Source organism: Phoca vitulina, unplaced genomic scaffold (genome assembly GCF_004348235.1).
Source record: "Phoca vitulina isolate PV1807 unplaced genomic scaffold, GSC_HSeal_1.0 scaffold57, whole genome shotgun sequence".
Lineage (NCBI taxonomy): Eukaryota > Metazoa > Chordata > Mammalia > Carnivora > Phocidae > Phoca > Phoca vitulina.
This window is the reverse complement of record NW_022589760.1, coordinates 5,214,048-5,231,900: the sequence shown is the minus strand read 5'-3', so window position 1 is coordinate 5,231,900 and position 17,853 is coordinate 5,214,048. Positions and strand designations below refer to the sequence as shown.

The window sequence follows — 17,853 nt, the reverse complement described above, 5'->3', positions numbered from 1 at the left end:
ACTGACCCTGCCTATAGAAAAGCAGAATGAATTGAAGTCCCATATGGTCCCATTTAGAATTTTGGTTTCCTGAAATGTCAGTCATTTAGGAGCTAAGAAAACAACTAGTGTCTTGCTGGCCTTCCTTCTTTTTGGTCTGTGTGACAGAGAAAACAGTCCTGTATAGATAAAAGGCCACTCAGGAGGATAGGACCTCCAGGATTTGGTCCACATGTCCTTGGTCCAGGTGAGACGGGTGCCATCAGAGATGGCCCTGGGCTATTGGACTGAAGTCCAAGCTGTTAGTGACCAGGGGATCACAGGCAGGGGAGCCTGGCAAACCAGCCTGTCTCTGAAGATGCCTTGCCTGTCTTACTTCTCTTTCTACTTATTTTCAGATTTAATCTTTTACTCTTTATTAATTAATTTGCATTTAATTCTTTTTTGTCATTTCATTTATTCACAATGATAAATGTACTCTTTAAGCCCATCACCTGTTTCCCCCATTCCTCCACCCACCTCCCTTCTGGTAACCATCAGTTTGTTGCCTAGAGTTAAGAGTCTGTCCCTTGATTTTTCTCTTTCTCTCTTTTTTTTCCTCTTTGATCAATTGTTTTCTTTCTTAAATTCTGCATATAAGTGAGATCATATAATAGTTGTCTTTCTCTGACTTATTTCACTTAGCATGATACTCTCGAGTCATCCATGTTCTTACAAATGGCAAGATTTCATTCTTTTCTATGGCTGAATAATATTGCATTGTTTGTGTGTGTGTGTGTGTGTGTGTGTGTGTATGTGTGTGGTATACATACACATACATACCACATCTTCTTTATCCATCCATTCATCTATCAATGTACACTTGGACTCCTTACATAGTTTAGCTATTGTAATTAATGCTGCAATAAACATAGGGGTGCATATATCCCTTTGAATTAGTGTTTTGTATTTTTTGGGTAAATACCCAGTAGTACGATTCCTGGACCTTAGAGTAGTTCTATTTTTAATTTTTTTGAGGAACCTTCATCCTGTTTTCCATAGTGGCTGCACCATTTTGCATTCCCACCAGCAGTGCAGGAGGGTTCCCCATTCCCCACATCCTCACCAACACTTGTTGTTTCCTGTGTTTTTGATTTTAGCCATTCTAACATGTGTGAGGTGATATCAATATCAGGTTGATATCTGGACAGATTGATAGGTACCACCCTCAGAATTTCTGATTTAGTCGATTTGGTGTATAGCCCCAAAATTTGAATTTCTAACAAGTTCTCAGATGATGCTAGTACTGCTTTTCAGGGACCATGGTTTGACAACCAGTGAAGCAGTTATGCCCATCCATTCTCCATACTCATTTTTAATTCTTAGTTCTTGCATTGCCTGATCTCTTCAGGCCTAATTATGCTGACCTAATTTGTAATAAATAATTATAATAACTTTTGTCACTAGCTTCACCATTTTCCAGCTGCTACATGTGTTACCCCCTCTAACTATTATCTAGTTATCATCCACAGTCAGTATTCTGAATAAATTACCTTACACGTTGCTTCCTCTCTCTGGCTATCCATTGTTTTTAATTTTGCACCCCAGTACTATACTGAATCTGTGCTTGAAAGTCACCAACGTTTTCTCTAATCATCAATTCAGTCCTGATTATCTTTGGCCTCTCTCAAGCATTTATTCATTCAACAAACATTTGCTGAACAAAATTGATATAGTCCTGATTTTTTTTTTTTTTAAAGGATTTGCTTTTATTTAATTTTTTTATGTATTTATTTATTTGACAGAGAGAGCGAGCACAAGCAGGGGGAACAGCAGGCAGAGGGAGAGGGAGAAACAGGCTCCTCACAGAGCAGGGAGCCCGATGTGAGGCTCGATCCCAGGACCCTGGGATCATGACCTGAGCTGATGGCAGACACTTAACCGACTGAGCCATCCTGGCACCCCAGTCCTGATTTTTTATAAAGATTTTATTTATTTATTTGAGAGAGAGTACACAAATGGGGGGAGGGGCAAAAGGAGAGAGGGGAGCAGACTCCTTGCTGAGCAGGGAACCTGATGCCGGGCTCAATCTCAGGACTCTGGGAGCATGACCTTAGCCAAAGGCAGGTGCTTAACCAACTGAGCCACTCAGGCACCCTGATACAGTCCTGATTGTGAAATGAAACCTGTAGCCACCAGTGCCAAAACAGAGGCTCCACAGAATCCTCAGGTCAGGAGACGCTGTGTGAACAGGGGTTTGGGCTGGTCTTCCGGGGCAGGGGGCCCACCAGGGTGGGACTGAGGCACGCGTGACTGGTGAAGACAGTTCCACTGGAGTGCAGAATGGGGCGGCGAGGCTTGGGGTAAGCAAGTTAGGTAGCAAGTGTTGGTGCTATGCTGGTTCTCAGAAGTGGCTCTGTACTTACGCTGTGGGGAAGGGAGGGAAATGGCACCAACCAGCCTGTTCCTTTGTTCCTGGAGTGGTCTCTCCATGAATGCTGCCTCTCTGAGACATACTCTGAGATAAGCAAATAACCTCCACACCATGATCCCAGGCACTCTTCAGATCGCTATTTCCCTGCCGTATGTCCATGAGTTGTTTGCCTGCCTTCTCTCCAAAAGCAGCTCAGTTCCCTTTGGTCTCTATCCCAGCCAAGCCCACTGACCTTTAAAACTCCAGGCTTTAAGTCCTGCTGGTTGCCAGAAGTCATGAAATTCAGCACCTTACTTTCCAATCCAATTGCTATGAGGTTTTGTTTTCCCCATGTGCTCCCCTGTGTGTTAGTCTGTCTCTGAACCTTCTCTAGGACCATGGCTCCCTCCCCACCACAGTGACCATGATCTGTTTCTCTCCCAAGCTGAGTCTGTGCACCTCCTACCTCCTTCAGCGTGGGCTCTTCTTTACCTTTAGCTGTGGAGTTTGTTCTGCCAGTCTTCAAGTCAATTTCTGAGGTATTTAGGATGATTTGCTAGTTATCTTGTGTATTATTGTGATGAGGTGACTCTAGCATCCTTCTATTCTGCTGCTGTCTTCCTAGTTTCAATAAATATTTAAATTGAACACACACACACACACACACACACACAATAATGATGACTATAAAGCACTTATCAAAGTCCCTGGCCTATAGGCACATGACAGATGGGTAAAAAATATTGGTTCCTTTTCCCCTTAAATGATGATACTACCACCTGATGAAGGAAGAACATCTAAGGTCATGAAGAACTGAAGCAAATGGGTAGAAATCTTCACCCATTCATACATTCAACAAATACGTATTAAGTACCTATTATGTGCCAGCCATTGTTCTAGATGGTGGGTATGTAAATGTGAACAAAGCAGATCAACAAATCCCTGTACTAGGGTAGCTGACATTGAAGTGGGGAGAGATAAGAAAGAGTAAATAAATAGAGATCTGTGCTATGGAAAATAAAGTATATTTGAGATCTGTGCTATGGAAAATAAAAATGGGAGGAAGTAAGAGGTGTTGTGAGAATGGATTGCAATTTTAGAATGAGAAAGTGACTTTTAAGTATAGATCTTGAAAGAAGGGAAGGAGCTAGCCATGTTGATGAGTAAAATTGAAACCTTCCAATCAGATAGAAAACATCAGCAATGGCTCTGAGTAAGACACATGCCTGGTGAATTCAGGGAGCTAGGAAGCAAGCATGGTTGAGGGGAGTGGCAAGGAATAATAGCTAGAGACACAATCATGGTGGTAGTGGGGCCAGATCACTGAGGGACTTTCAGGTTATGGTAATAACTTACTCTTTGGGAAGAAGAGAAGCTAAAGTAGGCTCTCATCACTTTTAATCTGTTTAATGATCATTGTCATGATAATATGGTATCTTACTCAGTTCTGCAACTCTGTGATCATAAGTTCTTATCTAATGCCTATTTTATGGATGAAAAACCTGAGGCTTAGAGTGTTTAAGTAACTTGCCCAAGGTCACACAACTAGTGAATCGTAGAATCAAGGTTCAAACCCGTTTCTGTCTGAATCCAAAGTCTGTGCTCAGTAACTATTCTGATTAGAAATTTGAACTTTATTATATAAGTTGTAAAGAGGCACTGGATATGTTGAAAGAAGAGAGTGACATGGTCATATGCAGTTTTAAGAAGCATATGTGGGTTGAATCATATACAATAAAATGAAGTAGATAAAATGGAATGCCATTCTACCTTCTCATAGATTATCTCCACATAGTTACCACTTATGTTTAAAAAATGAGCTATCACCTCCTTCCTAAAGCCAGCTCATTCGAGAGTCATTACTTTCTTTGTTACCAACATGATACACCCATTCTTTTAATAACCAGATTTTAAAACTTTTGATTTTTCCCTTTGCCTCATTCCAAATATTTTTTCAGTGACTTAATCCTATTTATCTTTGCAATATGTCTTAAATTTGTTTTCTTTGCCTTTTTTATATATATCCTAGTTGTCCAATTAATTTTGCAACTCTTTGAGATTTGCCACCATACTCTCCTATGTCATCTCTTTTCTGTATAATTTTGTGTTTTTTTCCTAAGTTCTGACCTCCCTGAGGCTTTGAAGTTACATGCGTCATTTATCTCTGATCCTTATTGTTCAGCACAGTCCCTACCCACAGTGGAGTACTGAATGTACTTCTACATTCATATTTGCTTTGCTCCTAACCTGCCTCCCCTTAGAAGCATATGTTGCTTCATTTCATGAGCAACACAATATAATTTTATTCTGGCATTCACTCCCGCCTAACTCTCAACAAATATGGTGTCTTGGAAATGTCTGGGCTTTGTAGTCAACTTTCTGTATATGTATGGGTATGTACACACACATACATACACACACACGAATAGAGTTCAATTTAGAAGTATTACTCTTAAAGTCCATGCAAGTGAGAACTTATGTGGAGAAAAATCTTAATTCAGAAACATTTATTGCCTACCTAGTATGTTTTAGCATTCTCCTAAGTACTGTAGATGAAAAATATTTGGAAAACAGGGTCTCTAACCTTGAAAAAAAAAAACTCATATTGCCTAGAAAAACTACTGGTGGCTCAGTCAATTAAGTGTCTGCCTTTGGCTTAGGTCATGATCTCAGGGTCCTGGGATCGAGCCCCCACATTGGGCTCCCTGCTCAGCTGGGAACCTGCTTCTCCCTCTTTCTCTTCCTCTGAGTCCTGCCACTTGTGCCCTCTCTCTCTCACTCTCTCAAATAAATAAATAAATAAAATCTTAAAAAAAAACTACTGTGCTATAATGTTTATAGTGAAGGAACATGGCTTAAAAAAGACATTAATTATTACTAAGAAAAGTCTTCAGATAGGAGATGATAGTTGAGTGGTCTTGAAATATTAGTAGGTATTCACATGGCAGATAGAACAAAAAGGGGAAGATGGAGGGGGAGTTGAGAGAGAGAACAAGATGTGCAAAGGCACGATGGCATGACATTACATGGAATGTTCATGCATTTGTAATCAGACCAAAGAGTTGGGCATACATCAGAAAGCATCAGGGGACACGTTAGAAAAGTAGGCAAGGGCCAGCTCACAAAGGGCTGTATATGCAAAACCAAGAAGTTTGTATGCTTTTCTAGTAGATGCAGGGAGACTTTGTAATGGAAACTTTGAGTGGATTCTTATTATCTTTTCAGAATTAAACATTTGAAAACTAAGATCTGTGTGGAGAGGTTAAATTTACTAAAATTGTTTGGTTTAAAGAACAGGACACATGAGAAGGGAGCTTTCCCTCTTTGAAGTGTGGTTATACAGAGGATAGTGACCAGTTATTTTCAGTTCCCACTGAGGATGGAGCAAGAAGAAATAGGCTTAAATCTCAGCAGAGGGGAAAATTACCTACAGAAGGGGTCCTTCAAAAAAAGATTGAGTGTGACTGACGTAGATGATTAAAATGTTGTTTCAGGCTCTCTGGCTGTGTGCTGGCTTCTGTGTGCTCAGAACCACCTAATTTCAAAGACAGGGCAAAACTAGATTTTCAGGCTTGAATGAAAGTATTTGAAAAAAATATATTTTACATGGCAATTAGTTATTCAGATATTTTGCTATCTGCCTAAGTTATAATGTTGGAAATGTATTGGAAATGTCAAATGTAAATATTATCTTTCATAATACAGCCTTCATATTTATTAGAAAAATAAACTATCAGAACTTGCTGTAGATATAGGTGTTGTTCTGTTAAAGGTATTTTATATTCATGTACCATTTCAGAAATTTATTAAAGAATAGGTAGATACAATTAGTATAAATTCAGTTATTAATCTTTATGTGTAACATTTTTTGGGCAGATGATTATAATTAAAATCACTCTATGGTTTATTAAATGATGGTGCTTTATCAGTGAATATAGTGGATTGCTCTATCTTATTTTTATTGTTATCATTAGTTGATAATAGCTTATTAAAATATTATAAAACATTTTTAGCTCTTTCAAATATTTCCAATTTCTGGAACTGCTGTTTGTGTTTTTATTATGTGGAAATACATGCAAGACATAAGAATGTAGGGTATTTTTTTCATCCTTTTGTATCTTACAAAGAGAAGTCGTGTATCTATCTCATACCTCTGCCTAACTGTGGCTGGTGAGAGGGAGACACGGAAAGCATAGGCAGGGTTGCCAAAAGGCACTTGCCTCCTGATGGAAGCAAACCTTGAAATGTTGACAGTATAGCCACTACTGAGACTTAGGCAATCTGGACAAGTATTAATGGAATATTTGATGTTAATATAAAATTCACATAATTTCAAGTTAACCAGATATCAAATGGAAATCAATTTTATTTCTTAATAAAATAACTCAAACACTTTGGAAGTGGTTTTACACATACTCAGATTACTTTTGTATTACCCCAAGAGATGTATATATCCAACTAGTATACTTGGAAGAGCAAATTATTGGATAAATGCCATTAACCTTTAGAATTGATAAAGGTGAATGTTCTTAGTTGCCTTCTGTGTTGACATTGAACAACACAACAGGTCCTGAGAGAGAGACAGTGCCTAATGTGTGAATGGTGTAGATGCAGTAAGAAAGGCTGAAGACATGGTAATTCAAACTAAATATAATTAGTCAAAAATTATTTCCCCCTGTATTTTAATAGTATATATTTATTTTAAAATGATTGGTCTAAGGGTCATATATAGAGAGAAAAATTAAAAAGACCACTTATTTGTCACAATTATTCCCTGCCAGTTTGTAACCTTAAAATAGACTCTCTGTGTGAAGTTATTTAAAAAATAAATATTGCAATACAGATTTAACAGTTTGTCTCCCATACTGACTAAGATATTCCTCAGCTTGACAAAAGAGGCACTTGTCCATGTTTGCCCATGCGTTGAAAGAAGTATTTCAGTTGTTTTTTTTTTTTTTTAAAGCATACCCATGCTCTGTCTGTAACTCTCTGATTTTAACAAAGATACCAGGATATTTATTTAGCTGAAATGTTATGCTTCATTTATCTATTTGGAATGTAACCATTGACTCTACTAAATTTCTTAACAGGAATTAAATTAATGGACCTGATTCTGAATAAATATTTATCAATTAAAGACTGTTTCTAAAAGTAAGCATTCATAAGTATGCATGCCAAAAGCTGATTTTTAAATCACCCATAAATTTGACATATGAGCATAATGCTGTTTTTCTATTTTTGTGTTTTCCTTTCCAGTATTGGCCATGTGCATGTAAAATATTTAAAATATATATATTTTTACAATTTGGTGTCCTGAAAAATTAGGTAGGGTTTTGTTGTTGTTATTAGTGGTGGTCGTGGTGTGTGTATGTCTGTATAGTCTCTACAGAGTTTATAAAATACAGTTTAATTCCCTTTCCTTCAGGAAGATGTACCTTCAATTTTTCCTAAACATCTAATGTTTTTAGGATTTAGGAATTCAGGTAATTTGTAAGAAAAAAAGAAAACATGAATTTTCTTATAAATTGTAATATCCAGCATACTCTGAAAATGTTGCACTTTGTAAACATGTAACCCTGTAATCCCAGGTAAAGACATCTCTTTAGGAACGTGAACCTCCCATTGATTCCTCTAGAGCAACAGGCCTTACTTAACACAAATTGCCCTTGAGGTGTTGTTGCTGTTTGTTCTTATAGCTTGTCCTTAAATTGTGTCATTTTTTTTTTAAGATTTTATTTATTTATTTGACAGAGACAGAGATAGCGAGAGCAGGAACACAAGCAGCGGGAGTGGGAGAGGGAGAGCAGGCTTCCCGCCGAGGAGGGAGCCCGATGTGGGACTCGATCCCAGGACCCTGGGATCATGACCTGAGCCGAAGGCAGATGCTTAACAACTGAGCCACCCAGACATCCCTAGTTTTTTATATATTTTACATACTAACCCTTTATCAGATATGTCATTTGCAATCATCGTCTCCCATGCAGTAAGATTTCCTCAGGACTCTCTCAAATGCCGGGATTTTATTCTCTCATACTACAATCTCAAAGTGTTGGGAGAGGATAGGAAGATGGGAAGGGGTGTTACAATGTTATTTCAAGATTTCTCTCCAACTTTCTTACTGAACAAACAAAACAACCTGACCCTCAACTGCACCATCTTCCTTCATTCTAGTCATTCTTCTTCATTCATGGATAACCTCTTTTTTTTTTTTTTTAAGATTTTTTAATTTATTTTTTGACAGAGAGAGAGACAGCAAGAGAGGGAACACAAGCAGGGGGAGTGGGAGAGGGAGAAGCAGGCTTCCTGCGGAGCAGGGAGCCCGATGTGGGGCTCAATCCCAGGACCCTGGGATCATGACCTGAGCCAAAGGCAGAAGCTTAACGACTGAGCCACCCAGGCGCCCAAAATTTTAACCTTGTAGTACTTGAAAGTATTAGGCAGATCAGCAAGATAATGCAAAATTTTAAATATTTCACCTACGTGGGATAAAGTAATCCCAGAAATTCTAAAAGAAATCACTGTGACCTTGTGACCACCTGAACTGTCAACATCATGGCTCCTGTGGTTGTTTGTATTGAGCCTTAAGACTGTATTTCCTTTAAGTTCTCCATATCCTGGGGACATAAATAATTGTTAAAAAGCTATAGTACAAAACAGATTCAGTATGGGTCTGATTGATTAAATGTGATTTTTTTTCCTTTGCCACTAAAACAGTAGGTATTAAATATTCTGTTAATTACCTAAGTACCTTTCAAAGCCTTTTCATAAACCTGTCTGGGAGGAATTTATTCTAAACAGAGTAATCCTTAAAGCTAAAAACCCCAAATCAGTATGCATATCAATGGGCAAACCCATCGTCTAAGGATTATAGAATTAAAACACCCAATACAATGAGAAAACTTGGAACTTTATTCCTTATTTATCCTTTGTTTGTAGGTAAATCCTTGATTTCTTTTGCAGCTTAGTCTAATATGAATGTTATATTAAAGAAAACAGATTTTCATCATAGATTTTTTTTTGTCCTATACTTTAAAGATTTTTATCATTCTAACTATAGCATCTCTTTTCTAAAAGTATCTCTGAAAAGGAAATACCGTACATAAGCAGAAAAAAAATTGTCATCACAGTTGTGTGGTCAGATTCTGTTTGTAAATCAGCATAAGAACTTTTCAGCTTTTCTTATTGATGGCCCATACAAGGAGGGTAAAATGTATTTTTTTACATTAATTTGCATCAATAATGGCTACAAATAAATATAACCTCACAAGCAAATATAGTTTCCAAGAATATATTTTGGTGATAAAGCAAAGAACAAATGCTGATAACATAAGGACACATTAACTTTGACTGTAATTATCAATACTTAAATTCATGCTCTATTCTCAGAGGATAGTTCATTTTGCCATAATTAGATATTTTTAAATTTATATATTAAAATTTAAACTTTTGCTGGTTTTGGTCATCTTTTGCATTTTATTTTTTTTAATTTTTTTTTTCATTATTTCCTTCATTTTGTTTTTATTATAGCATGTTTGCTTAATTTACAGCAAGCAGAAAATAAGCTGGGTCTTGTTTTGATCCAAACATTGATGTTTTAAAGGTTGTACACAATATTTGTTAAAAAGAACATATAAAAGTACCTTTTTAGAAGCTTCTATAAGAAAGAAAATACAAAGTTTAACCCCACAACTTTCCTCTTTGCTAGAACTGCAAACTACTGCTACAGTTTTAAATAGACTTTTTGTTGTTTAAACTATACATCCAGGAAAATCTAAAAAATTAAAGAAACGTGCATATAAATGATTGCATAGCAGAACATGAACATTAACTGCAAACAGTAAAGAAATGAAAGTTAGAAATACTATCAAATATACAAAGGTTCTAGAATCAATCCTTTAAACACATTCCACAAACAGTATTTAAAAACCATCTTTTGTTCTTTACAGGCAAGGCCTACTAAAACCAAAATTGAAAAAAAGTAATCCTCTAAAAGGAATCGTTTCCCCACAATATTTCTTACTTATACCTGCAAGCAAGCAATCTAAAAATTTTAAAGATGCTAGCTTTTATTCTGAAATGAGATTGGACGTTTCCCTTTTATTGCTCCCCCCAAACGATCTCTCAGAGAAATGCTAGAAATTATAAATGGTTAGGGTCTTGTTTTCTTTTTTAGTCAGGTACTGCCAGGTACAATACATTGATAATCAAACTCAGAGATGTGACTCTTAATTAATCTTTTTCCAAAATATTTTAAATTTCATGGCACCACAGAATCACCTAGAATGGGAGTGTTCTCTTTCAACTTGCCTCACATGAAATAAGCTGAGGTGTGAAGAACAAGCCTCCTTCATAAAGTGGTAGGCAAATTTTGATACAAATGCACAGACTGAGTGTTACAAGCATCAAAATTCAGTTCTTTTACACTATACATATGCATAAACAAAATCTACTTGAAACAATTTACTTGCTGCTTTTTAACAGCAGTAAGAAAACTAAGGAATATGACCAACAGTGCTCCTTAAAGTTGAGAGTAACTACATGAGAGCATTTTTTTTCCCCTTAAAATTATTTCTGCCATCATTGACCTCAAATTTTAAGGTGAGTTCTTCTGATGTTTATATGTTCCAAATCTTCAAAGAAACCAGAAAAAAGCAGTGAAGGCTCCATGTTTCAGTCAAAAACTCAATCTTTCCCCAAATCCTACTTAACCCAGTTGGCATCATTCCCCAAGACAGTGGGGTTAACAAAAGAACTATTCCACACTCTGTTATAAATTAACTATTATCACGGGCCTAGACATCTTAACAAGACAAAAAGGTCCACCCTGAACCTAAATGTGTCTGATCAGTCAGTGTTGTACTGTGGCTACAACTTCACTTTTGTATCCTTCTATCTTATTAGCAAGCTACATTTCTAGTTAACAGTTCTACCAAATATGGATATGAAAGTTTATTTTTAATAAGACAATGTTGCAAATTATGGTCAACCAACATCTTTTCACCAATACTTTAAGCATCAAAAATGAGAATCTTTACAAAAATATACAGAGACACCACAAATTGGTAGCTGCCCATAACATTAAACAAACTGGACTCTTAAGAGTGGCTTCTCAACAGCATATCATTTTAATTATAACCATTTGCCTGGTACGGGGAAATCTGACAAGTGTTTTTTAAGCATCATTGCAACATTGTATTCCTGATAATTTAAGTAAACCAAACTATGAGTAAATGAATGATACATGACTAAAAATATCAAGGTTTATACTATCAGTGGCCACTGGACTTAGGACTAGTCCAAGACCTTGATCTAGATTTTGACCTAGACCTAGATTGTGATCTTGACTGAGATTTGGATCTAGGTGGTTCTTTTTTCCTTGATTCCTTTTCATATCTTGAGCCAGACTTATAATGTGTTTTGGAATCTGTTTTAGAGGTGCCTCTAGTTTTGGTGTGAGATGCAGACCTAGAAGGTGATTTAGCCTTCATTTCTTTCTTGGGCTGGGACTTGGACCGTGATCTTGAATTGGATTTAGATCTTGAAAAAGATCGATTTCGGTGTTTGAATCTATCATTGTCGGAATGGCTTCTGCTACACCGTGGTCTTCCAGCCGGTCTACTGTTTCTAGGACTATAAGATCTTCTATAGTTGTAATCAAAGGACCGGCTTCTTGATCTTCTTTCATAACTCCGGCTTCTAGAACGTCTGTATCTGTCATAATCATCATAGCGTGAAGAGCTGTATACATTCCTCCCTTCCTTGGCTTTCATTTGATTTGGAGTCTTCCGATCCCCCTGTGCAAACTGTATTTCAATTTGGCGTCCACAAATCCATTTTCTGTCCAAATTATGTAAAGCGTCTTCGGCATCACAGACATCCTCAAATTGAACATAAGCAAATCCTCTTGGACGGCGCGTGTAGAAATCAAGTGGAACATACACATCAACTATAGGACTATAACGACCAAATTCTCTTCGTAAATCTTCGGACCTGGTGTCGTCGGCCACGTTCCTTACCAACAGAGACATGTTGAGGGGGGTGCAGGTAGCGGGACACGACGGCGACGTGAGTCTCGGCAGGCGTACTAACAGGCTCAGTAAACCGTCTGCGGATCCGGCGGCGGATCCTCAGACCCATCTTTTGCATTTTAAAATAATGGTGTTCCTTTTAAAATATAGAGCATTGTTGCTAGACCCCATTAGAAAGCTACCCCTAACTTTAAAAAAATTTTTTTTTTGTTAAATATTTTATCTGTTACTTATTTTAGAGAGCAAGGGAGAGAGCATGAGCAGGGGGAGGGGCAGAGGGAAAGGGAGAGAATCTCAAGTGGACTCCACACAGCACAGAGCCTATCGCGGGGCTCCATCTCATGATTCTGAGACCATGACCTGAGCCAAAACCAAGAGTCAGACACTTAACCAGCTGAGCCACCGAGGCACCCCTAACTTTTTTAAAAAATTTAAATTAGTTATAATAAATTGAGTTCATCCATTTATTTCACTTGTTTAAGAATAAAGTCTATATTTACATTACCCAAAATATACTAAAAATACTGTTATTTCATTCCAGATCAGAGATACTAAGTCAGCAGATCAAAAAACAACCCTCTTGCATTTTATTGCTGAAATTTGTGAGGAAAAATACCGGGATATCCTGAAATTTCCTGAAGAGCTGGAACATGTAGAAAGTGCAAGCAAAGGTAATTGATTAGTAACTATTTTGATACTATTATATTTTAAGTGGTAAGATTAAATAAACATTAATTTAATTTTTCTGTTTACTGATATTTGAAAAGCAGGAAGATCGTTTCCATTAGCTTATATTTGATAGTGTAGCACATTTAATGACCTATTTTTTACTTACTTTATCTTTTAACATTGCTAGGTTATTGACGCTTTCACATCTCTGATCTGATAGTATGTTCATTCATTCATTTCATAAATACTTAAATATATATTGTTTACAAGGGAAGTATACCATGGGCTTTGATGATATCAAAATGATTGTGAGTTCTTGCTTACAAATTTTCTAAATGTTCTATTATTCCACATTAGTTACATGTTAGTAAATATGACTGTAGTCACAAATGTGTGTTGTTAAATCGAAGAGCCAAGATATAGAAGTTCTGTAGAAAAGCAATTGCCAGAGAGCTGCTGCTATACTTATAGTGAGTATAATTTTACATCATATCTTAAAGGTTTTTTTTTTTAATAAAGAAAATAATAGTACTATGGAGACATACTCCATCTCCTATTGTTATTCTGGTCCTGGAACCACAAAATGAGACACACTGGATTAAATTAAAGAAATACATTGAGGGTTTGATTGATAATACCAGACCAGCGGAGATGACCATTGAACAATATTATTTTTTTTAAAGATTTTATTTATTTATTTGGGGGAGAGGGGCAGAGGGAGAGGGAGAGAGAGAGAGCGTCTTAAGCAGACTCCACACTGAGTCCAGAGTCCAACGCAGGGCTAAGATCATGACCTGAGATGAAACCAAGAGTCAGAAGCTTAACCGACTGAGCTACCCAGGTGCCCTCACCACTGAACAATATTATACAAACAGTATTCTGGGTTTTATAGACATGCAGTTTCTTCCCTTTAATGAACACTAACAGGTTTATAAGGCTTGTAAGAAACTTGGAAAAGGTATATGCTTTTGAGTCCTTACTGAAAGTCCTTAGAGTTATAGAGAAATGGAAAATTTGTAATTGGAAACATGAGAAATGTCACAAATAAAGACAATTATTAGATCATTTCAGTGCTATCACTACTTTTTAATTGCCCTTTAGCGGATTTTTTTTCTAAGTTTTATTTGTTTAATACGTAGATTCAATTTCAGAAAGATTTTGAGAGTTCTATCAAGAATATGTTTAAATAAAATGATCTGTCAATTTTTGATGATTTTTAATTCCTAATTTTTAAATTTTCAATTCTTACATTGAGGATACTTTACATGAATATATCCGATAAACATTTTTAGTCAAAATAATCTGGAACAACTGTAATGAAATGTAGAATGAAGCTTACATCAGCTTTGAATTTTAAGTCTAAATACTAGCTTATCTATATTTCCATATTATATATCTATGTCTATATAATTTCATACACACTCTTAGCCACTATTGCTATTGATGAAGTCAGCTTATAGTGGACAGCCTTCTGAGTTAGATATTATAAAGTTCTATTCCTAGCTATATAACTTCTTGGTTCTATAACCTTGAGCTAGTAATTTAAACTTCCAAGTTTTTGTTTCCTCATCTGTAAAATGGGAATGATAGTAACAAGATCACATGAGTTGACATGTTTAAAGCATTCAATAAAAGGCTTGGCACATAGTAAGTATGTAGCTGTTGCTATACCACTATCTGTATAGTAGTAGTAGTCATAATATTGATATACTACTATGAATATTGTAGTTGCTGCTATTGTCTTGTTAGAAGGGGATAATCAAAAGGGTGCCTATGGTTCCTATAATCTCAGCTAGCTATGTATTATATCCAGTTCTATTTGTTTCCTGTGTCTGGGCTTTTGGTAAATACTTTCATATTTTTATTTTACACTATCACCAACTTCTTTCTCCCTATCTATGTCAAGAGCAAAATCTCTCAGTTACATTTTGATTATTTCTGCTTTTCTGTATTCTTCTTGCCAGTGTTTTCAAAAGACTGTTGCCAGAAATCATCTTACTGTCTCACTGTTAGGGCCACAGCAATACCCACTCTCAAGTTATTTTGTCTAGTTCTTTTTGTTTCCCTATGAAATTCAGTCTCAACTCAAATTCTTAAGCGCATTCCACCTGCTTGCATCCCTCTTTCATTTCCTCCTAGGTCTCATTTCAGTGTGCTGAGACATATATTCTCTTGAGCCGTTTTATTCCTTTCTGATAGTCCTGTCTCTGTATGATTTCATGCTGCATCCCATGCCTAGAAATCTCACCAGCCCTGTCCTCTAAGACAACTGACTATCACTTGTAAAATCCCTGTTCAGAATCCATTTTTTAAAAATGTTTTGCTACTAGAGCCCTAGGAAGAAATACTCTGGAATTTAGTCTACAGGGGAAAAAAACAAAACAGGGTGAAAGGTCAAGCCAGTTACCTCTTACTTATAGTTAAATACTTTTCCTTGATATTTGAGTCTAACTTGTCTTATTAGCGTAATATACAGTTCAGTCTTGTTTGAATCACATTCTGTCACCCTTAGTACTGTACATAGCATGTATATAGTCAACCAGCAAAAATACATATAAGTCAATACTATATAATCAATTTTATTTGATGATGGACTGTCTTGATGTGAAATGTTCACCTTCAAAAATACAAAAAGTACCTTTCTTTTCAAACTAGAGGGATATTGATAAGATGAAACTAATTAAGTTAATGATTGAATTATAGAAGTTCATATTTTTTTGAGATTTATTCATTTATTTGAGAGAGAGAGAGTGAAAGAGAGAGCGGGGGAAGGGGCAGAGGGAGAGAGAATCTCAAGCTGATTCCACGCTGAATGTGGAGCTTGACACAAGGCTTGATCTCATGACCCTGAGATCATGACATGAGCTGAAATCAAGAGTCAGGTGCTTAACCGACTGAGCGACCCAGGTGCCCCTATAACTTATACTTAGAGAACAATTGTATGACTATTCATAGCTTTTTTCTATGTTTTTGGATTTTTGGAACCCAAGTATCAATTTTGATAACATAGAGATCTTTTCTTCTGGTATAGCAATTAAATTTATTTCAGTTGAGTAGTAGAGTTATAGGCCTCTAACTGACAAAAACATGCCTTAAAGTGAAAGGAAAACTGAAGGTAGGAAATATGTGTGATCTGTGGAAAAATTTATTTTATAATCATGTTTATTCTTTAGCTAAGCTTCTAAAATTGTGTGTATCTTTGAATATGCAAAACTATGGTAAAACTTAGCCTATCTTCTTAGAGCTCTGTTAACTCAAAGATATTGGGGGAAAACATCATTTTCACATTAAAACATATATATTATGAAACAGAATTCAAAATCCACATGAATTTTTAAAAATAAAACAGATGGCTTCAAAGAAATTTCACACTTGCAATAGATTCCTAAGGGTGTGTGTTCAATCTTCTCTTCCATTTGGAGTACTTGGGTGAGAAAAGTTCATGAAGCATTGCCTAAAGAATGATACAGTGGTTTTGTTTTGGTTTGGTTTCACTTATTTATCTATTTAGGTTTTACCAGGAGCAGGGAGGCAAGCAGGCAGGGTAAGGGAGTAGTAGAGTACCTAACTTTCTTCTAAATAGACATTCTCATATCCCTTATGAAGTTCAGCATCAAACACTACAGTGTAATTTTATTACAAGTGAAATTAATAAAATAATATTGCTCTGGTCATTTTATTTTAGATTAAATTAAAAATCTGCAGGTCCTCTCATTTACATTTGACATACCAATGAGCCTTTAGAGAGAAAAAAAAATGGTTGCTATAGAAACTCTGATGCCTTTAAAATACTTTTTTTTAAAAGATTTTATTTTTTCATTTGAGAGCGAGAGTGACAGAGAGCACAGGCGTGGGGAAGGGGAGAGGGAGAGGCAGACTCCCTGCTGAGCAGGGAGCCTGATGCGGGGCTCGATCCCAGGACCCTGGGATCATGACCTGAACCGAAGGAAGACTCTTAACTGACTAAGCCACCCACGTACCCCTAGAATACTTTTGATAAACCAAATTACCTCTCCCCTGATGATTAGTTTTAAAGATTGTGTGTGTGTTTATTTTGTGTGCATAATTATATATATAATAGATATATAGATATAGTATAAAGCATTGCTGGTTTACTAGACATATTTTATAAATTTCTTTATTGTTTTCCCTACCACTGTGGCTATCACTTTAACTTTGAGCTTTACAGATTTTTATAGTTTGATTTAAAACCTCTATTGTTTTATAGGTTGGCTGCAGGGATTAAACCAAAAGAGTTAGTAAAGTTTATTTAAAAGTATTCCACTCAACAGGGAAAAATTATATTAATGTATTTGAAAGCACTATTAATCCTAAGGTTTCACATAAATATGAAATGGGTTTCACTTCAGTTAAATTAGTGCCATCCTACAAAATAAAAGCAGTCAAGTTTCCTATAAAAAGTGTTAATTTCGGGGCGCCTGGGTGGCTCAGTCGTTGGGCGTCTGCCTTCGGCTCAGGTCATGATCCCGGGGTCCTGGGATCGAGCCCCACATCGGGCTCCCTGCTCAGCGGGAAGCCTGCTTCTCCCTCTCCCACTCCCCCTGCTTGTGTTCCTGCTCTCGCTATCTCTCTCTCTGTCAAATAAATAAATAAAATCTTTAAAAAAAAAAAAAAAAAAAAAGTGTTAATTTCTTATGAATTAAATCAATTATAAATTTTCATGACCAACAATACCTTTTTTTTTTTTTTTTTTTAAAGATTTTATTTATTTATTTGAGAGAGAGAGAATGAGAGAGAGCACATGAGAGGAGGGAGGGTCAGAGG

General features: G+C 36.4%; 1 protein-coding gene across 3 annotated transcripts in view; it reads left to right on the top strand.

Annotated features, from left to right (window-relative positions):
- Positions 1-17,853, top strand: part of DIAPH2 (diaphanous related formin 2) — a 951,942-nt gene that overhangs the window by 520,915 nt on the left and 413,174 nt on the right. For all 3 annotated transcript variants that reach the window (XM_032390097.1, XM_032390096.1, XM_032390094.1), the window contains one exon: positions 12,941-13,070. In XM_032390097.1, the coding sequence (XP_032245988.1) occupies positions 12,941-13,070 (130 nt within the window). The remainder of the gene's footprint in view (positions 1-12,940; positions 13,071-17,853) is intronic.